The sequence below is a fragment of the Ambystoma mexicanum genome, chromosome 13, assembly GCF_040938575.1.
Source record: "Ambystoma mexicanum isolate Mex_15411 chromosome 13, UKY_AmexF1_1, whole genome shotgun sequence".
NCBI lineage: Eukaryota > Metazoa > Chordata > Amphibia > Caudata > Ambystomatidae > Ambystoma > Ambystoma mexicanum.
Genome location: NC_090938.1, coordinates 729,002,909 through 729,018,232, shown reverse-complemented (window position 1 = coordinate 729,018,232; position 15,324 = coordinate 729,002,909). Strand labels below are relative to the sequence as shown.

The 15,324-nt window shown below is 45.9% G+C and overlaps 1 protein-coding gene across 1 annotated transcript in view; it reads left to right on the top strand.

The window, feature by feature from the left end:
- The window catches only part of LOC138521830 (neurogenic locus notch homolog protein 1-like), a 478,650-nt gene that overhangs the window by 189,199 nt on the left and 274,127 nt on the right, over positions 1-15,324 (top strand). The window contains exons 3-5 of the mRNA XM_069634949.1: positions 3,753-4,018; positions 11,239-11,577; positions 14,043-14,165. Of these exons, the coding sequence (XP_069491050.1) occupies positions 3,753-4,018; positions 11,239-11,577; positions 14,043-14,165 (728 nt within the window). The remainder of the gene's footprint in view (positions 1-3,752; positions 4,019-11,238; positions 11,578-14,042; positions 14,166-15,324) is intronic.

The following is a 15,324-nucleotide window of genomic DNA, read 5'->3' as shown; positions in this document are numbered from 1 at the left end:
AAAAAAATGTGTGAATACCACTGCTCTAGACATAGTGGATATTGCGGTATTCTTGGCAATCTTTCAGGCAGATCTACCTGATGTTCTGCCTTTCTAATACATCCTATTTCATTGTCATGAGCAGGGCAAAAGGTATCTGAGACTGGATTCAGCAATTCAGAGGCTCGATCCCTGGGTCCAGGCTTAGAAACCTCTCAGTATTAATTCTGGGGAGCAAAGTGCGGATGTGAGTTTGGTTTGTTTTACCGGTGTAACGTGCATCATTGCTAGTACTGCCTAAGCATTCCTGCTTGGGGCATCTAAGAACACCCTTTCTCTTCTGCAATGTATAGTGCAGTTAAGTTTATATAACTAGTCCCTACTTAATAGATTTACTGGCACAGAAGGGCTAAGTACGCTGGCACGTTTAACTGTAATGTGTTCTAGGGTAAAAGACACTGTTTCGGTAACAGTGTGTGATTCTGGATTATTTGAAATGCCCACAGCATTGACAGTCGCAGAGTACAACGAATGTCACTGAAACAGTGTGAACGAATTGTTGATCTACTGCCTCTGATGTCGACTAAACATGAAATTGCTTGCCCACTAACCTCACATGTGCACAAAGTTCATCTTGTTCTGCACGGATCAATGAATTCATGGCAGGGGCTTCTCTCAGGATGTGTCAGTATTGTTGCTCTTCTGACGGTGCATTGGCCAGCATGCTCGGCCGGAATCTAGGATCGTTTTGATTGGGGAAAGTGCCCTGCTCTGGGGGTGGGTTTTTTTCTATGATCATATTGACTTCTACAGCAAAGCCTAACACTCCTTTAGAGTCCCCAAGATCCTTTCCTGTGTACAACATACTGAGGAGACATCATATCCTCCATTCTCTTTCTTCTCCAGCTCTCTGCTGCCTTACATACCACACACTATAGCCTAATCTACGAAACCATGTCCATTCCGTACATTACTGGAAAATACATCACTGTTACTTTGCTTATATTGCTGACAGTTAGTCCTTATAATTGTCCGTATCAAATCTAATTTCCCTTCGGTTGGGCTCCCCAAAGGTCTGTCCTTGGTTCACCCCTCTTATCCATCTATACCACTTCATTCTCCACTTATCTGCTGCATTACATACCACAACGCTACAGCATATTCCTTGAAACCATGTCTCACTCGTAACAGGTCCAACTCTCATTACTTCTCCGATAGACCTGACACTGCACCCTAGGGCTTGTCCATCTTAGCTCTCACTTCTTTCCCTCAAGTCTTTCCCAAGGCACCACCATGGGCCCTCTGTTCTCCATGTAAACCTCCACCGAAAGGCACAGCATCACATCCTCCTTCCAGTTTCTCATGCTGCTTTACTGATGACAACACAGATGGTCATGGGAGGATAGCTCAGGGGCAACATGCTTACCTTGGAAGCAAGACGACTCGGAGCAACAGAGGCTCGATCCCTGGGTCCAGGCTTAGAAACCTCTCAGTATTAAGCATGTTTAAATAACCAATTATAATTATATCTTTGTCTCTTTTGCCTGATTCATCCAATTACTTCAAAAGCTATATTCCATATTACCTCTTTGCCACCTGCTGTTGGATGGCAACATGCAATGTGCAATCTGCATAACTGGAAATGGTCTTATTCCCTTTGTCGACTGTCGACAGGACCATCTGTGCTGCCTCTTCCACATACTTCCCTTGTGCTTGGAATCTAAGAGTCCTCTTTGACAGTGGGATGCCACTTTTGGACTTTTTCACCATCACCAGCTCCTTCGCTCACTCTGACCTCCTTGGCACCAGCGAAGCCCATCCCCACCTTACCCACCACTCAGTCAAGACACTCAACAATTTGTTAGCCCTCATTCATCTCAAGTACAAGAATACCATCCCCACTGATCTTCCATTCTGTTCTTGGCAACTGCCAAAAAAGCTCCTTAGCTGTCCCACCTGCACCCTGTTTGTTATTCTGTGCCACACACCTTCCCCCTCCCACCTCCCCTCTTTGGCATCAGTCATGGTACCTCTCCACCGAGCACAGATCTTTACATTGTTGATACTAGTTTTTAAACCACCTCACCCACCCCTGCACATACTCAAACAGCCTACCTCTCACTACCCTCCCTTAACCCATCTCTGATCCAAAAGTGTTCACTACTTTGCTGTCTAAAACCACCCTGTGACTGTTGTCATTGTGCTGTACTAACGCACTCACCAACCCTTCACTTCATCCTCTTATTATTGCGATCAAATGCCCTTGCCAGGCCTTTGTACCCTATGCAATTATGTGACCCATATTGTCCTCAAGATTGCTCTTGATACCATTTCTGTTAAAACGCTTCATAAACAAACTAAATACATTACAAAATATAAAACATGCATTTGCCTTCCACCGGTAGTGTTAATCATTATACCTGACTAAACACATATTCTGGTTTTCACGCCCAATACCTACTTAAACCTCTCTGCGGCGCATACCTGTGTCATTATTCAGGTCTGTGGTTGGCACTACAGTAGATAGCTATGTGGCCTAGCTACCAAGTAAGATGGCCAGGCCCTGGATCCCTAGCTCACCATACAAGTCTAGGATAGACCAACAATTCCCTGCTTTAATAGTGTTCTCCGTGGTGGGCAGTCATAATGTCGACAGTCAAAATGTTGACAGTCAAAATTTCGAAAAATAAATGTGGAAAAAAATAATGTCGACAAACAATAATGTCGACATTTTTTCGATATTTTTTCGAAATTTTGTATTTATTGTAAGAATAAATAAATAAATATATATATAACTAAGATGTGTTGAGTATGAGGGGTGGAGGGTGTGGGGGGGGGGTGGCAGGGGGGTGTTGGGTGAGGGGGGTTGGGGGGGACCCCCCCAATAGTAAAAGATACTCTTTTTGGTTATTTATTGAAAAAAAATAATAAATAAATAAATATATAATTAGAATGTGTTGAGTATGAGGGGTGGGAGGGTGGTTGGGGGGGTGTGGGGGGGTGGCAGGGGTGTGTTGGGTGAGGGGGGGTTGGGGGGGACCCCCCAATAGTAAATGATACTCTTTTTGGTTATTTATTTATTGGAAAAATAAATAAATAAATAAATATATAATTAGAATGTGTTGAGTATGAGGGGTGGGAGGGTGGTTGGGGGGGATGTGGGGGGGGGGTGGCAGGGGGGTGTTGGATGAGGGGGGGTTGGGGGGGACCCCCCCAATAGTAAATGATACTCTTTTTGGTTATTTATTTATTGAAAAAATAAATAAATAAATAAATATATAATTAGAATGTGTTGAGTATGAGGGGTGTTGGGTGAGGTGTTGATAGTTTTAAGTGACATTTTTTTGTCGACATTTTTTTGTCGAAAAAATGACTTTTTACATTATAAGTATAGGATGTCGACATTGTTTTCGAAAAACAATTTTCGACATTTTTGTTTGTCGACATTTTTTTTCTCGACATTATGACTATAAACCGCTGTTTTGGTAAAACACCTGTTTTGGTGTCATCAGCGCCCCTTTTTCCATTTGAAAGCTACTATTTTCATGCAGGAGAAGAAAAGTGGCATTCAGAACAAGATGCCCTCTCACCCACCCTTCACCAGTCTGTGGCAGGACTAGGATAGGTCTAAAAAAGAAGTGAAACGATTACAAGAAAAGTGTGAAATTTTCAGGGAAGAATACGAAAATTAATTAGCAAAAGCATTTGCAGGAAGCTGTTTCTGCCCATCAACACTCTGTGGTGCCCTTTTCTGACTTTTCTTTCTCACTTAGGTGCGAGGTTGGGTTCACGGGTGAGAAGTGCCAGTTCCAAGACCCCTGCCATCCAGGCCGCTGCCAGAACGGGGGCACATGCCGCACAGGGGTCCATCGCGGGTCCATAGTAACTTTCCACTGCACCTGCCTACCTGGATTCTTCGGCCCTGAATGTGATGGGGTGGCTGGCGATCCCTGCTTCCAGCAGCCATGCCAGAACGGGGCTACGTGCAGCCACTTCTCGCCCACTGAGCACCGCTGTGAATGCTTGCCGGGCTGGACAGGTAAGAACACATTGAGAGAAGAGGTTTGAGGGATCTGGCCTTGAGTGTGATGGGCATGTTTGGAGAGGTGGCAGGGGTATAGCTGGCTGATCTCAGAGCAATGGTGAGAGTTACACTACTGTTAAAGGGGATGGCACAGTGGTGCAAAGTGATGCTACAGCGTTCAATCAATTAAAACTGAACAGACAGCAGCATTTACCCAAAGCAGTTGCCTGGCGGCAGCTTGGGTGGCGAACTCTTGAGTTGAAAGATTTGTAATGGCAGAGTTCCTGTTCCATGACCGATAGTAGCAATTACAGTGACCATAACTGGCATATATTGCAATTTTAAGGGTGGCATAATGTCATTCAAATGGAGTCAAAGCACCTCCAAAATCATGCCTTGTCCACAACATGCAAGGGTGCACCGTTTTGAGGTGAGTAAGTTTTCAGGTGCATGTTATAGCCAGAGCATTGGTTTCTTTTTTTTATTTCAACCATTACGAATCAGTAAATAGGATATCTTAACATGTGGTTCCAATTGTTCTTTCCCAAGATAAAATCTACATCACAAAAGCTGTCCTTAATTCGTTTTTTATTTTTTAAGTCTGGTCATTTAACTGGTTCATCAATAAACAAATATTATACTGTAAGTACTTAAAACCTAGCACATATGTTCAGGCAGGGCATGGTTGGCCCATGGGGACTGGTCAAGTCTGGAGAATGTCATTATTAGTCTGTATTCAAAGATGTCATTAGTTCTGTTCCTCCAAATGGTCACTGCTCGTATGGATCTCATACTATTGAAGAGCATCAATAGACAGAATTCTTACATCATTCCTCAGTTCGGTCCCCTTTGGTCAACCAATGCTCTCTACCTGCAGCGACAGCCAAAATATTACTTTACAGTGGCCAGTTTAGGTCATATACAGAAAACAGGTTTTTTAACTCAATGACTTGCTCAGCATATAGGAACTTCAATTTAAGGACCACTCCACTCTCCCTAAATAGCTTTTGTTGTCATCAATCTCTCTTAAAATAAACACTACTGCACACCTGAAGCAATATGGAGTATTTGACATTAGGTACGGTGAGGGCAGGCTGAGCTCATCTAGGGCCTGCCCCACACATATACTACAGCTGTCAGGGCTTTCATTTCACCACCAAATGCATCATAGGATTTGTAGTCTTGGGTCATTTCAGTTTAATACAGTGAGCAATATCGGCACCAACAATTCCTTAAAAAATCTTATGTTTCTGCTCTGCTTGTTATTAATAACATGCTTAACATAGAGTGTTCAAAATATTCTTGCCCAAGACAAAACTCTACATCACCAATGCTCCACAGAGACTACAGCAGATAGTGACTTTAAAGTCCTTTCCATTACTGGTATTTTCTAGAGTATAACCCCATTGCCTAAATGTGTGGCCAGCATCTGCACATCCCACTTGCCCCCATTGTGTTATCCTCATTTGCATTTTAAGTGGGGCATGTGTTGAACAGAAGCCTCCTCAGTGGCCACAATGAAAGTCTCTGTTTGCCAGCAATGAAGGCCACTTTGCATTTTGGGTTGGGATGGTGGGAGTGATGACCTAAACATGAGTTAGGGGAAATGTTTATGCACTCAAGCACAAAACTGGTTGGAACCCTTGCCTAGAAAGCTGGCAGCGCCAATAGTATATTTCCTCCCACCACAGCAATCAATACAGTTCTGCATTCTTCTCTTATTAATCCTTTGATTACAAATTTAGCTGATTGTAGCCCCTTTCCCTGTATGGGGGTCGCCCCCCATACCGCCTCTTTTGCCCATCACTACTATGGGCCTCATTACATGTTGTGCGGTAGGGATTTAACGTTACCGGTAAGGGAATACCGGTACCGTTAAATCCGCATGCCAATTATGACCCGGCTGACCGCTATTTGCGGCACCGCTAAGTACGGTGCCACTAATAGCGGCCAGTCCGCGGGCGCGCGACCCTCGATGCTGTAAATAACGCTATGCCGCTAATAGCACATCATCACAAGCCAGGCGGACGTGCTAATAGCGGCATGGAAAAGCCCCCAAAACCCCTTACCGGCATGGCGCAAATAACGGCTTCGCGAACCACCCGTTATCAGAACCTAGCAGTGTCCCCACCTGCCACAGGTGCACAAAATCAGCACAGGTGGAGGCAATGGAGACTGTGGCAGCACAAAAAGAGCACACCACACCCCTTCACACACCCATTCCCACACCAAGATGGTTCCAATACTAGCAGCATTACATGGGCTGGAGGACATGATTGCAGTGCAGCAGCAACAACAACAGGCAGCACAAAGGAGACGCAGGAAGAGAAGGAGGATGATGGCAAGACAGGCGCAGCAAGCACCAGCAGGGCACCTAGGCATACCACAGAGGCAGCCACCAATCCCCAGGATCCGAGGCAGTCCATTAAACCTAACCCCTGAGCAGATACACACCATGTACCGTCTGGACCGGGATACCATCACCAGCATCATGTACATGACACATGACGACATTGTCAGCCTCATAGACATCGGAACTGCCATTCCCCCTCTACAGAAGGTGGTGACTGTGCTCCATTTCCTGGCCACAGGCACCTACCAGCATACAGTGGGGCAGATGCATGGCATCTCACAACCAGTATCCTCAAGCACGCTGAACCAGGTACTCGATGCCCTCCTGAAGCATGCACGGGAACACATATTCCTGCCACGGACTGCCCAGGAGATTGCAAACACCAAAGTTGGCTTCTATTCACTGGCTGGCATCCCAAGTTGCATCGGGACCAGCGACTCTACCCATGTGGAATTGGTGGTCCCACATCAAAATGAAGCAGTCTACCAAAACACAAAAAAATTCCACTCCATCAAAGTGCAAATGACATCTGACGCTAAGAAGATGATCACACATGGTTGTGCCCGATTTCCCGGATCAACCCATGATTCCATGGCCCTGCGTAACTCAAACATGCCACGCTACATGGAGCAACAAGCCGGTCAACGTTCCTGGCTACTTGGTGAGTAGCAGGGCAAGCACATGGCAGTTTGATGTGGTGGGGAGAGATACATACTCCTACTGGGTGTTGACTGTCGTCTGTAGGACAAATGGACATACAGATGTAGGCCAATGTCCATCAGGGAAGGCCGCAATGTCCTTGAGGAGAACCCACATGCAATTATGAGCTGCACAACATAGAGTTCAATCCAGGTTTCCGAACATTGCACATCCATCCACATCCACATTGCACATCATGCCACACCACATACCACACAAATCAGCAACATGGCGTCAAGATGGTACTACAGAATCAGCACAGCACAACATCAAGACAGCAATGTGCCCTTGAATGCATGCAAAGGTAACACCCCTAGCCATACCATTGAACCACACACCTATAGCACCACTGAAGTGATGCCACACAGCATGGCAACATCCTGGCCATCGCCTCTTGCATGGCCAGGAGGGACACGATGAGCGTCAGCATCTAATGTATCAAATGCAATGAGATACAAGGGAGAGCTATTATGGATGGAGATGGGTATTGCCCTGATGTATGTGATGAGGGTCACAAAGGACGCTGTCCCCATGAAGTACACATACACAATGATGGAGACCAGGCCTGTGTTTCAAATTTTCAACAGTGTATTGTGATCATAATGTGTACAAAAAGTGCATGGCCCCAACTGTGCAAACACGCTTTCCCCCCACAACACTCCCAAAAACACCCTTTCCCCCCTCCCCCCACAACACACCCATGTGAGTTTCATAGTGTGCAGGTGTCCTGCTCGACATGTGCCAGCAAGTTCTTGATGGCCCTAATTCTCATGGGCTCCTCCGCCATTGGGTGGTTGCGATGCCGTGCGCCTCATGGTACGCAGAGAGCGGCGGCGGGGGCTTGTTTGTCGGGAACTCGCAGAGGAGGAGGTGCCCGATTGGTCCTGGAGGGAGGGGGGGTATTGTCGCTCCATGGCATCCGCAATACGTGTGAGTGCCTGCCTAAATTGGGCCATTTCCTCACAAATCCTGTTCGTGCAGGCCTCCATGGCATCCCTTGTCTGGCTTGCATACGAACTAAGGTCATCCCTCAGACGGGCTTCCTCTGCCACATGCTGGCCAACCAGTGCAGTGATTTCGATCTGCCTCTGGCTGATGGTAGCAAGGTCGTGTTCACTGGATCCAGCTGTTGGGGTGGCTGCTGCGCCCTGGTCCATGCCTCTGGCTTCAGGTGAGGACACCTGAGGGCCCCATCGCCCTTCAACAGTCTCGTTGCCTGATTCTACATGGCTACCTGATGGTGATAATGGCCTTGGGCTTGGCTCAATGGACCGTGGTGGGCTGGGGGTCTGGCTTTGAATCAGAATGTCAATCGCCTCCTCAACGTCCGAAAGCGGGGCGGTGGCTGCTGCCTCACCAGTGGAACTGGTGGCAGCAGAGTGCGGGCCCTCCGTGCTGGTTTCCAATGTCATGGGGTACACTGCCGTGGGTGGAACAATTGCAGCAGCCGTGGCCTCAGGCTGTGTAGAACTTGTGCTCTTGCTGCCTTTGCCTCTCTGCTGCTGATCACTCCTCCCGGTTCCCCTTGAGGTGGTGGCGGTGTCCCCTCTGTCATGTGTCCTGGGCTTTTTCTTAGCTGGTGGAGCAGGTGTCCCAGTGCCTGGTTCATCAGTGTCTGTCTGTGACCCTGTAGGGGACGAAAAAAGGGAATATCATTGTTTATGGTTCTACGTGCCTTATGCAGAATGTTTACGTCATGCCGCTCTATGCATTGGGGGTGCTTTATTTTGGAATCCGGTAATGGGGATGTCGGGTGGGTCATGCATGAATGGGTCTGTGTTGCACATGTATGTGGTGATGCGTGCATGTAGGTTTGTGGCTGGATCGATGGCCTGATTATGGACTCATATTTGGGCGGCCCATCACCCTTCACTGTGCATTGTTTGATGTATACACTCACCTCCATCTGATGAAGTGGGGGCACCATGCTCCATGTCTCCAACACCCTCGATCGATTCCACACCAATTGTGGCGGCGCAGGTCTCCTCCCACTCCCAGAGTTTTATAGGGGAATCTGCGCCACCTCCTGTGGCCATTGCCAGCTTGCGATTCACGGACAGGATGTTCCGTACACGGACCCGTAGGTCGTCCCACCGCTTTCGGCAGTCCTTGACAGTGCGGGTGGTGGTGCCCAACGCACTGACTTTGTGGGCAACCTCTGCCCAGATGGCCTTCTTTTTGAGGAGGGTCTCCCGCCGCATGTCATTTGTGAAAACTACATTGGCATTTTCCGCAAGTGTCTGAGTAAGCATGATCAGCTCCTCGTCGCTGAATTTTTCTTTTCGCTGGCGATCAGCACCTTTCTTGACGGCCTTGGGCATCTTCGCGCTGTCCTGGATGATTTTATGTTGGAGTCTTGCCGAAAGAGGTCCTGGATGCAGAGGATGGCAATGGATTGTGTTTTTAAAGATGGCTGCCGTGTTCCTTCCTGTTCCTGTACGATTACGCTATTTCCGGTTCCGCATTTTAACGGTTACCGCTAATAGCGGTGACCGCTATTTGCATGCAGAGTGAGGGCGGAGGTGCTATCTGCACTTTCGTCGAAGCCGGTAAGGGACTTTTTTGGGTCTTTAGCGGCATGGCGGTAGGGTCATTACCGGCATGGCGCTATGCTCGTGTCCGCGTACTCGTAATGGTATGCTATTAGCGCCCTCTTGCCAAGGCAGACACGTTAATAGCGCTATGCCGGTAAATGCCGGATTTTACCGCACAACGTGTAATGAGGCCCTATCTCTTTTAGCTCATACTCCAACACCAATGTGACTTTTTCAAATTCGTTTTAGTTATCAGGGAGTTTTGCTCATTTTCATCATAATTTGTTTGTAGTCCCTACCACAACAGAGTATGCAGGAGTCTGTGGACCTAGGTATTCAGTGCAATATGCTGTCATTGTTTAACAGTGGCATCGCTTATTCATGGCAAATTGACACCCTTTGACAGGTGGCCACTTTACATTACCTTTACATTGTGCTTGAAAGTACATGTCGATTATGTGGTGAGAACCTTATTGAAACTGTAAAACATCTTATGCTGAACTGCGAAGCATTTCAAGAAATCAGATGCATGTATATGCAGGCCTGGGACATACAAGACATGTACAATGGGAATGACATTTGGGAAACCTTTATATGTGGAAACAATCGCGTGTATATATTTCACTTCTCAAAACTGTTTTTTTAATTGAAAATATTCTTCTGATTTTTACTTTTTGAATCTGTAAATATTGGGAATGAACTTTTAATTTCTTTTATTATACAAATGAGATAATGAATTATATTTAAAGTTGACTATATGTTATACTGAATAATACTAAAATAAAAAAATAAATGAAAAGAAATAGAGTGCTGGCGTAGAGGTTAGACCCCGGCTCCCACAACTTCTTCCTTTATCTTCAAAGTCCCTGTCTTTGTTCCTTGTTAAGATGGAAAATGTCATTTTGTACAGCTGATCATATTGTTATTATTTTGTTTTAATTGTATGCCATTAAGGTCATTACGTAAGAAAAGCTAGAGCACTGTCGCAGAGATGCAGACTTAGCTTTCAGTGATCTATTCTCTATGCTACCAGTTTGGTGGGCTCCATCTTGGGGAAGGCATTGAGTGCCTACACTGCAGGATGGAATGTGCAGTTTGGCTAAAACCTTGTACATGGACAGAACGTTTTGCATCTAGCACTACATTGTGGAGAGGGTGTAGCGGTGCAGTTCCTCAGCTTTTAGGCATTTCTGCGATAGGCATGAAGCTATATATGCTTAGGAGGTGCGTAAAAGCACAGTGTATTATATTACTTCTATGGGGATATTTCATGTCAGCCGTTACTGAATATTGCAATGACCAGTACTGGACCACCCTAGTGGTTCTCCTGAAAAGCAATATCTGCAGGCACTACATTCCAAACACACAGTGCTAGCAGGCTGAAGAATCCACAGGTTGGTATGTTCTTGCTTACAAAATAATATATAACTCCTTCTTGGTTCAACCTTTAGAAAGAAGATCTCACCGAAAGGCAATGCATTTGTGGGAATTAGTACGGTCTTGCTACTCTCTCTGGTAGAATACCGATGTCTGGCTGGCTTTTCATGGGTAAAGTGCTCGGAAGCCTATGTAAAAAATAACTAGACATAGATTGAAAATAAATAGTGATTTGCCTCCTTTCTGTCTCCAAATGCTTTCCTTTGACACAGGCAAGAATTGCCAGCAGAGGGACTTCTGCTCCAGCAACCGCTGCATCAATGGTGGCAAGTGCATCAACACCTATCCCAACTTTGTGTGCCAGTGCCCACCAGGCTTCGAGGGTGAGCTGTGCGGGCGGGACGTGGATGAGTGCACTGGTGAGCCCCCACCGTGCCACAATGGGGCTACCTGCCTAAATGAGATTGGCTCATACCAGTGTCAGTGCCAGCAGGGCTTCACAGGCTCGGGGTGTGAGTTCCTCTCCGGCACCTGTAGCCCTGGTGCCTGCCTCAATGCCGGGAGCTGCCGACAGATTGGACCGGGGTTCTTCGAGTGTGTCTGCTCCCCAGGTGAGGAAGACTCTTTTCATTTACATCTGGTATACCTTTATTATCATAGTAATATTAATGCCACCTAGCCTATTATTAAGGAATCTGAATGTTGGCAGCTACGGCCTCACAAGATGGAGTGATGAACCTTGCGTAACAAACTGTGGTCACGTGGGACAGAATAAGGGTCTGCTTCCTGTGGCTCTCCAGATGTTTTGGACTGCAGCATGCATGGTCCCTCTCCATTGACTGGCTGATGGGAATGCGTTTTAAAACATCTGGTGAGCCACAGCTTGCAGACCCCTTGGATAGAGGGATTACAACTCCAGTATCCTGAGTTTACACCTTGGCCACTAGACAGCATCTCAACATATCAACTAGACGACAATGCAACATATCCACCACACCACTTATCAACTCATTCTTTAAGCCACACCTCGTCATGACCACTTAACAACATCTCTTCCTAAAGACTAGACCACCTCTTAAATTAATCTCTAAATTGAATCTAAAATTAAATATCATACCACGTCTCAAAACAGGCATTAGTGTGCATCCCAACTTGGTCACTACATCACACCTCAAACTACTCACTACAGTTCATTTCAGCTTAGAGGCTTTACCATGTGTACATGCAACCCCTGGACCACATTTCTACGTAACCACTGGACTACTTCACAGTTAATCCACAAGCCCTCTTCTCAACCAGTGACGTTGCCTCAGTTCAGTCAGTAGATTACTTCTCATCGCAGATCACTGGATCTTATATGACCCTAGCCACCACACCTCACCTCTGGTCTATACCCCCAAAGGTGGACTGACGTTTAGAGAAAACTGGGTGCATTCCAGATGGGCTGACGCCTCAGGTAGGCCAATGGGACAGGAGCAGAATCCTTTCCATGTCAGGGATGCTGTGCAGATGAAGGGTCACAGAATGACATCAGACCTTTTAGGATGGTGTTAACACGCGGAAACATGTAACTTTCAATGATGCCCAAATTAAATCATATGTGCAGTAGAACACACTGTTAGAGGTAGTTCATCAAACATTTTGCATAGGAGTGTTTACATTTAAATGTCGTGGAAATACACTTCTTAGGTCTTGCTTTTCTCAGAAATACAAGTCTCAACCAAGATGCTACAGAGCAAACCGCCACACGCTTACTTGCTAAAGGCGGTCCTGAAATGATATGTAGATCCTTTGGGTATTTATGTAAAACATTTTACAATTCAAGTGGTATGAGGAGTAACAACATGGGAGTTAGTAATGTGCAGTAGAAACTATCATGGTTAACTACACACCAGGCATACAGATTGAATTTTGAATTTTAGTCGGTGTAATATCTATCCCATAGGGAAATGGAGACTATGGAAAAGGATTCTTTATTTGTAATGCTGCCAATAATATTAACAACCTAACTTGTGGTATTTCATGGCATTTGGTACTCCATCACAAATCTTTAGGTTTAACACCCTTTGGTAAACGTGTTCTTTTCTACTTTCTCAGTGGAAGCCTATTCTTAGGGAAAAGAATTTTGAGTTAGCCTCTATTCTAGCAATAATTAATGAACACGCTGCCAATATTTGTTATCTTTAGACAGTAGTTACATAGTTGGACCTTATTCTTCTCTATTGTCATTGGAGCACACATTTTATAAGAATAAAATATATGCTGTCCATCTGGAATTGTTAAGTATAGTGTGCATTTTAGTATGTCCTCCCTGGATTCTGATGCAGGATACCTGGGCAAGAGAAGGTATTGTACTGTAGCTGCGATAAGGAGAAATAAGGAGCAAAAGCAGAGGAAATACAGAAGCAAACAGAAAGAATCTGTGTGAAAGATCAAAAAAACTAATAGAGGGAGGGGACAGCGAAGACATAAGACTTCAGCCAGGAAGAGAAATTCTGGAGTGTCTTAGAAAAAACCCACACAGTGATAACCGGGCACATGGAAGGTAAGATCCCAGAGCAGAAGAAATGGCACAGCTTCAGATAGGGAAAAATAAATCCCACGGCATGTCAATCAAAATCCAAGGGGCAGAGAAGGCCTTGAACAGTGAAGGGAAAATTACAGGACAGGCAAGGTGGTCGTCCTTGGAAAGAAATATGAATAAATATCATGGTTCAGAAAAATTAGGAGAAGTCCCACAGCAGAAAAGAGAAAGATCATTGGGTAGAGGAGAGGCGGGGGAATCCTGGGTCATACATGGGGTGGCCTTTAGGCAGGCAGAACTTGGCAGAACAAGTAAAATCTGTAGGCAGGGGCAATTGGGGGATAGGATCGATATTAGGGCACATGGAGGGAAACCCTGGGCAGAATGAGGAAGATTGTTAAGGGTAGATGTAGAAAACCTGGTGCCGAGGGAGGGAGACCACCAGGAAGAGGCGGAGAGTGGGGGATATTTGGAACAGATGACAGAATGATTTTGGTATACTGACAAAGAAATGACACTACAGGTGTTAACAGTTTATTTTTCTTGTTCCAGGATTCACAGGCGCGCGGTGCAGGCTGAATGTAGATGACTGCTCAAGGCACGCTTGCCAGAATGGTGGCACTTGCATGGACGGCATCGGCACTTACACCTGCAGGTGCCCAGAACAATGGACAGGTCAGCTGAGGCCCACTCTTGTTCCTCCCCTGGGAATTCTCTGTACACAACCCAAAAGCGAAAATGCACATCAGTTCACCTCCTGCAAATGTGGAATGCAGTGGTACACCAAAACGTCAGGTTTTTACTAAGTCTTCAATAGTTTTGATGAATCTGTTCCAAGAGCTCTCAATTTTCCATATCAAGGGCACTGAGGCCCATCAAACAACATGGTCAAGTAGGAAAGCCTGGGTTGGAAAGCTTGGCTTCACAGGTAACTACCATACCTGCAGAGCACACATCGAATTCTGCACCAAACCAGGTCTCAACATAACCACTAACCACATCTACCCGTATCTACTGGCACACAGCTTGTCTTCAGCACTAGATGACGTCTCATTAAAGCACGAATACACAACTTAAATTAGCCACTAGAGTTCATCTAATTTTAGCCACTATTCCACATCTCTAATTAATCACTTCATCTCACTTCAATGTAGTCACTATGCCACATGTTAATTTTGCCCCTATGTCATCATAACTTGTTCGCTGTAGAACTGATCAACTTGCTCACAATATCACCTGCCCAATTTGCAACCAGGGCCGATCTCAAGACCCCACTGCAAACGTGACTACTAGACCACGCCACAGTGTAACCACTAGTCATCAGCCCTAGCTTAGCTTCTGAAGCACATTGCAATTAATCCACTAGACCACTTCTCCACTTAGCCGCTCCTGAAGTAAATCTCAGGTTAGCCACTAGAACCCATGTCAACTCAGCCACTAAATTGCATCTTAGTTTTCCCACAAATTCATATCATATAGCCACAAAACCACAGCTCGGCATGGCCACTAGAGCATAGCTGAACCTACCTACGAAGCCTCATCGCAGCATAGCCACAAGATTACATCTCACCGTAGCCAATTCATTGTATTCACTTGATCAACACATCTCAATTTACCGACCCCCAGCCCTCATCTGAACAGAAACCCTTCATCAGATCCCAGCTTGGCCATTAGATGACATCCTAAGATGCCAGACCACATTTCATCATAACCCTGATAGAACGCTGACCAGGACACATTCAGCGTTACTTAATATTCAGAGCGTGGCCTCTGCGGATACGCTGGAATTCCGAAGGAGCATCAGTGTGGCACAGACCGGAATGAAACCAGTGCG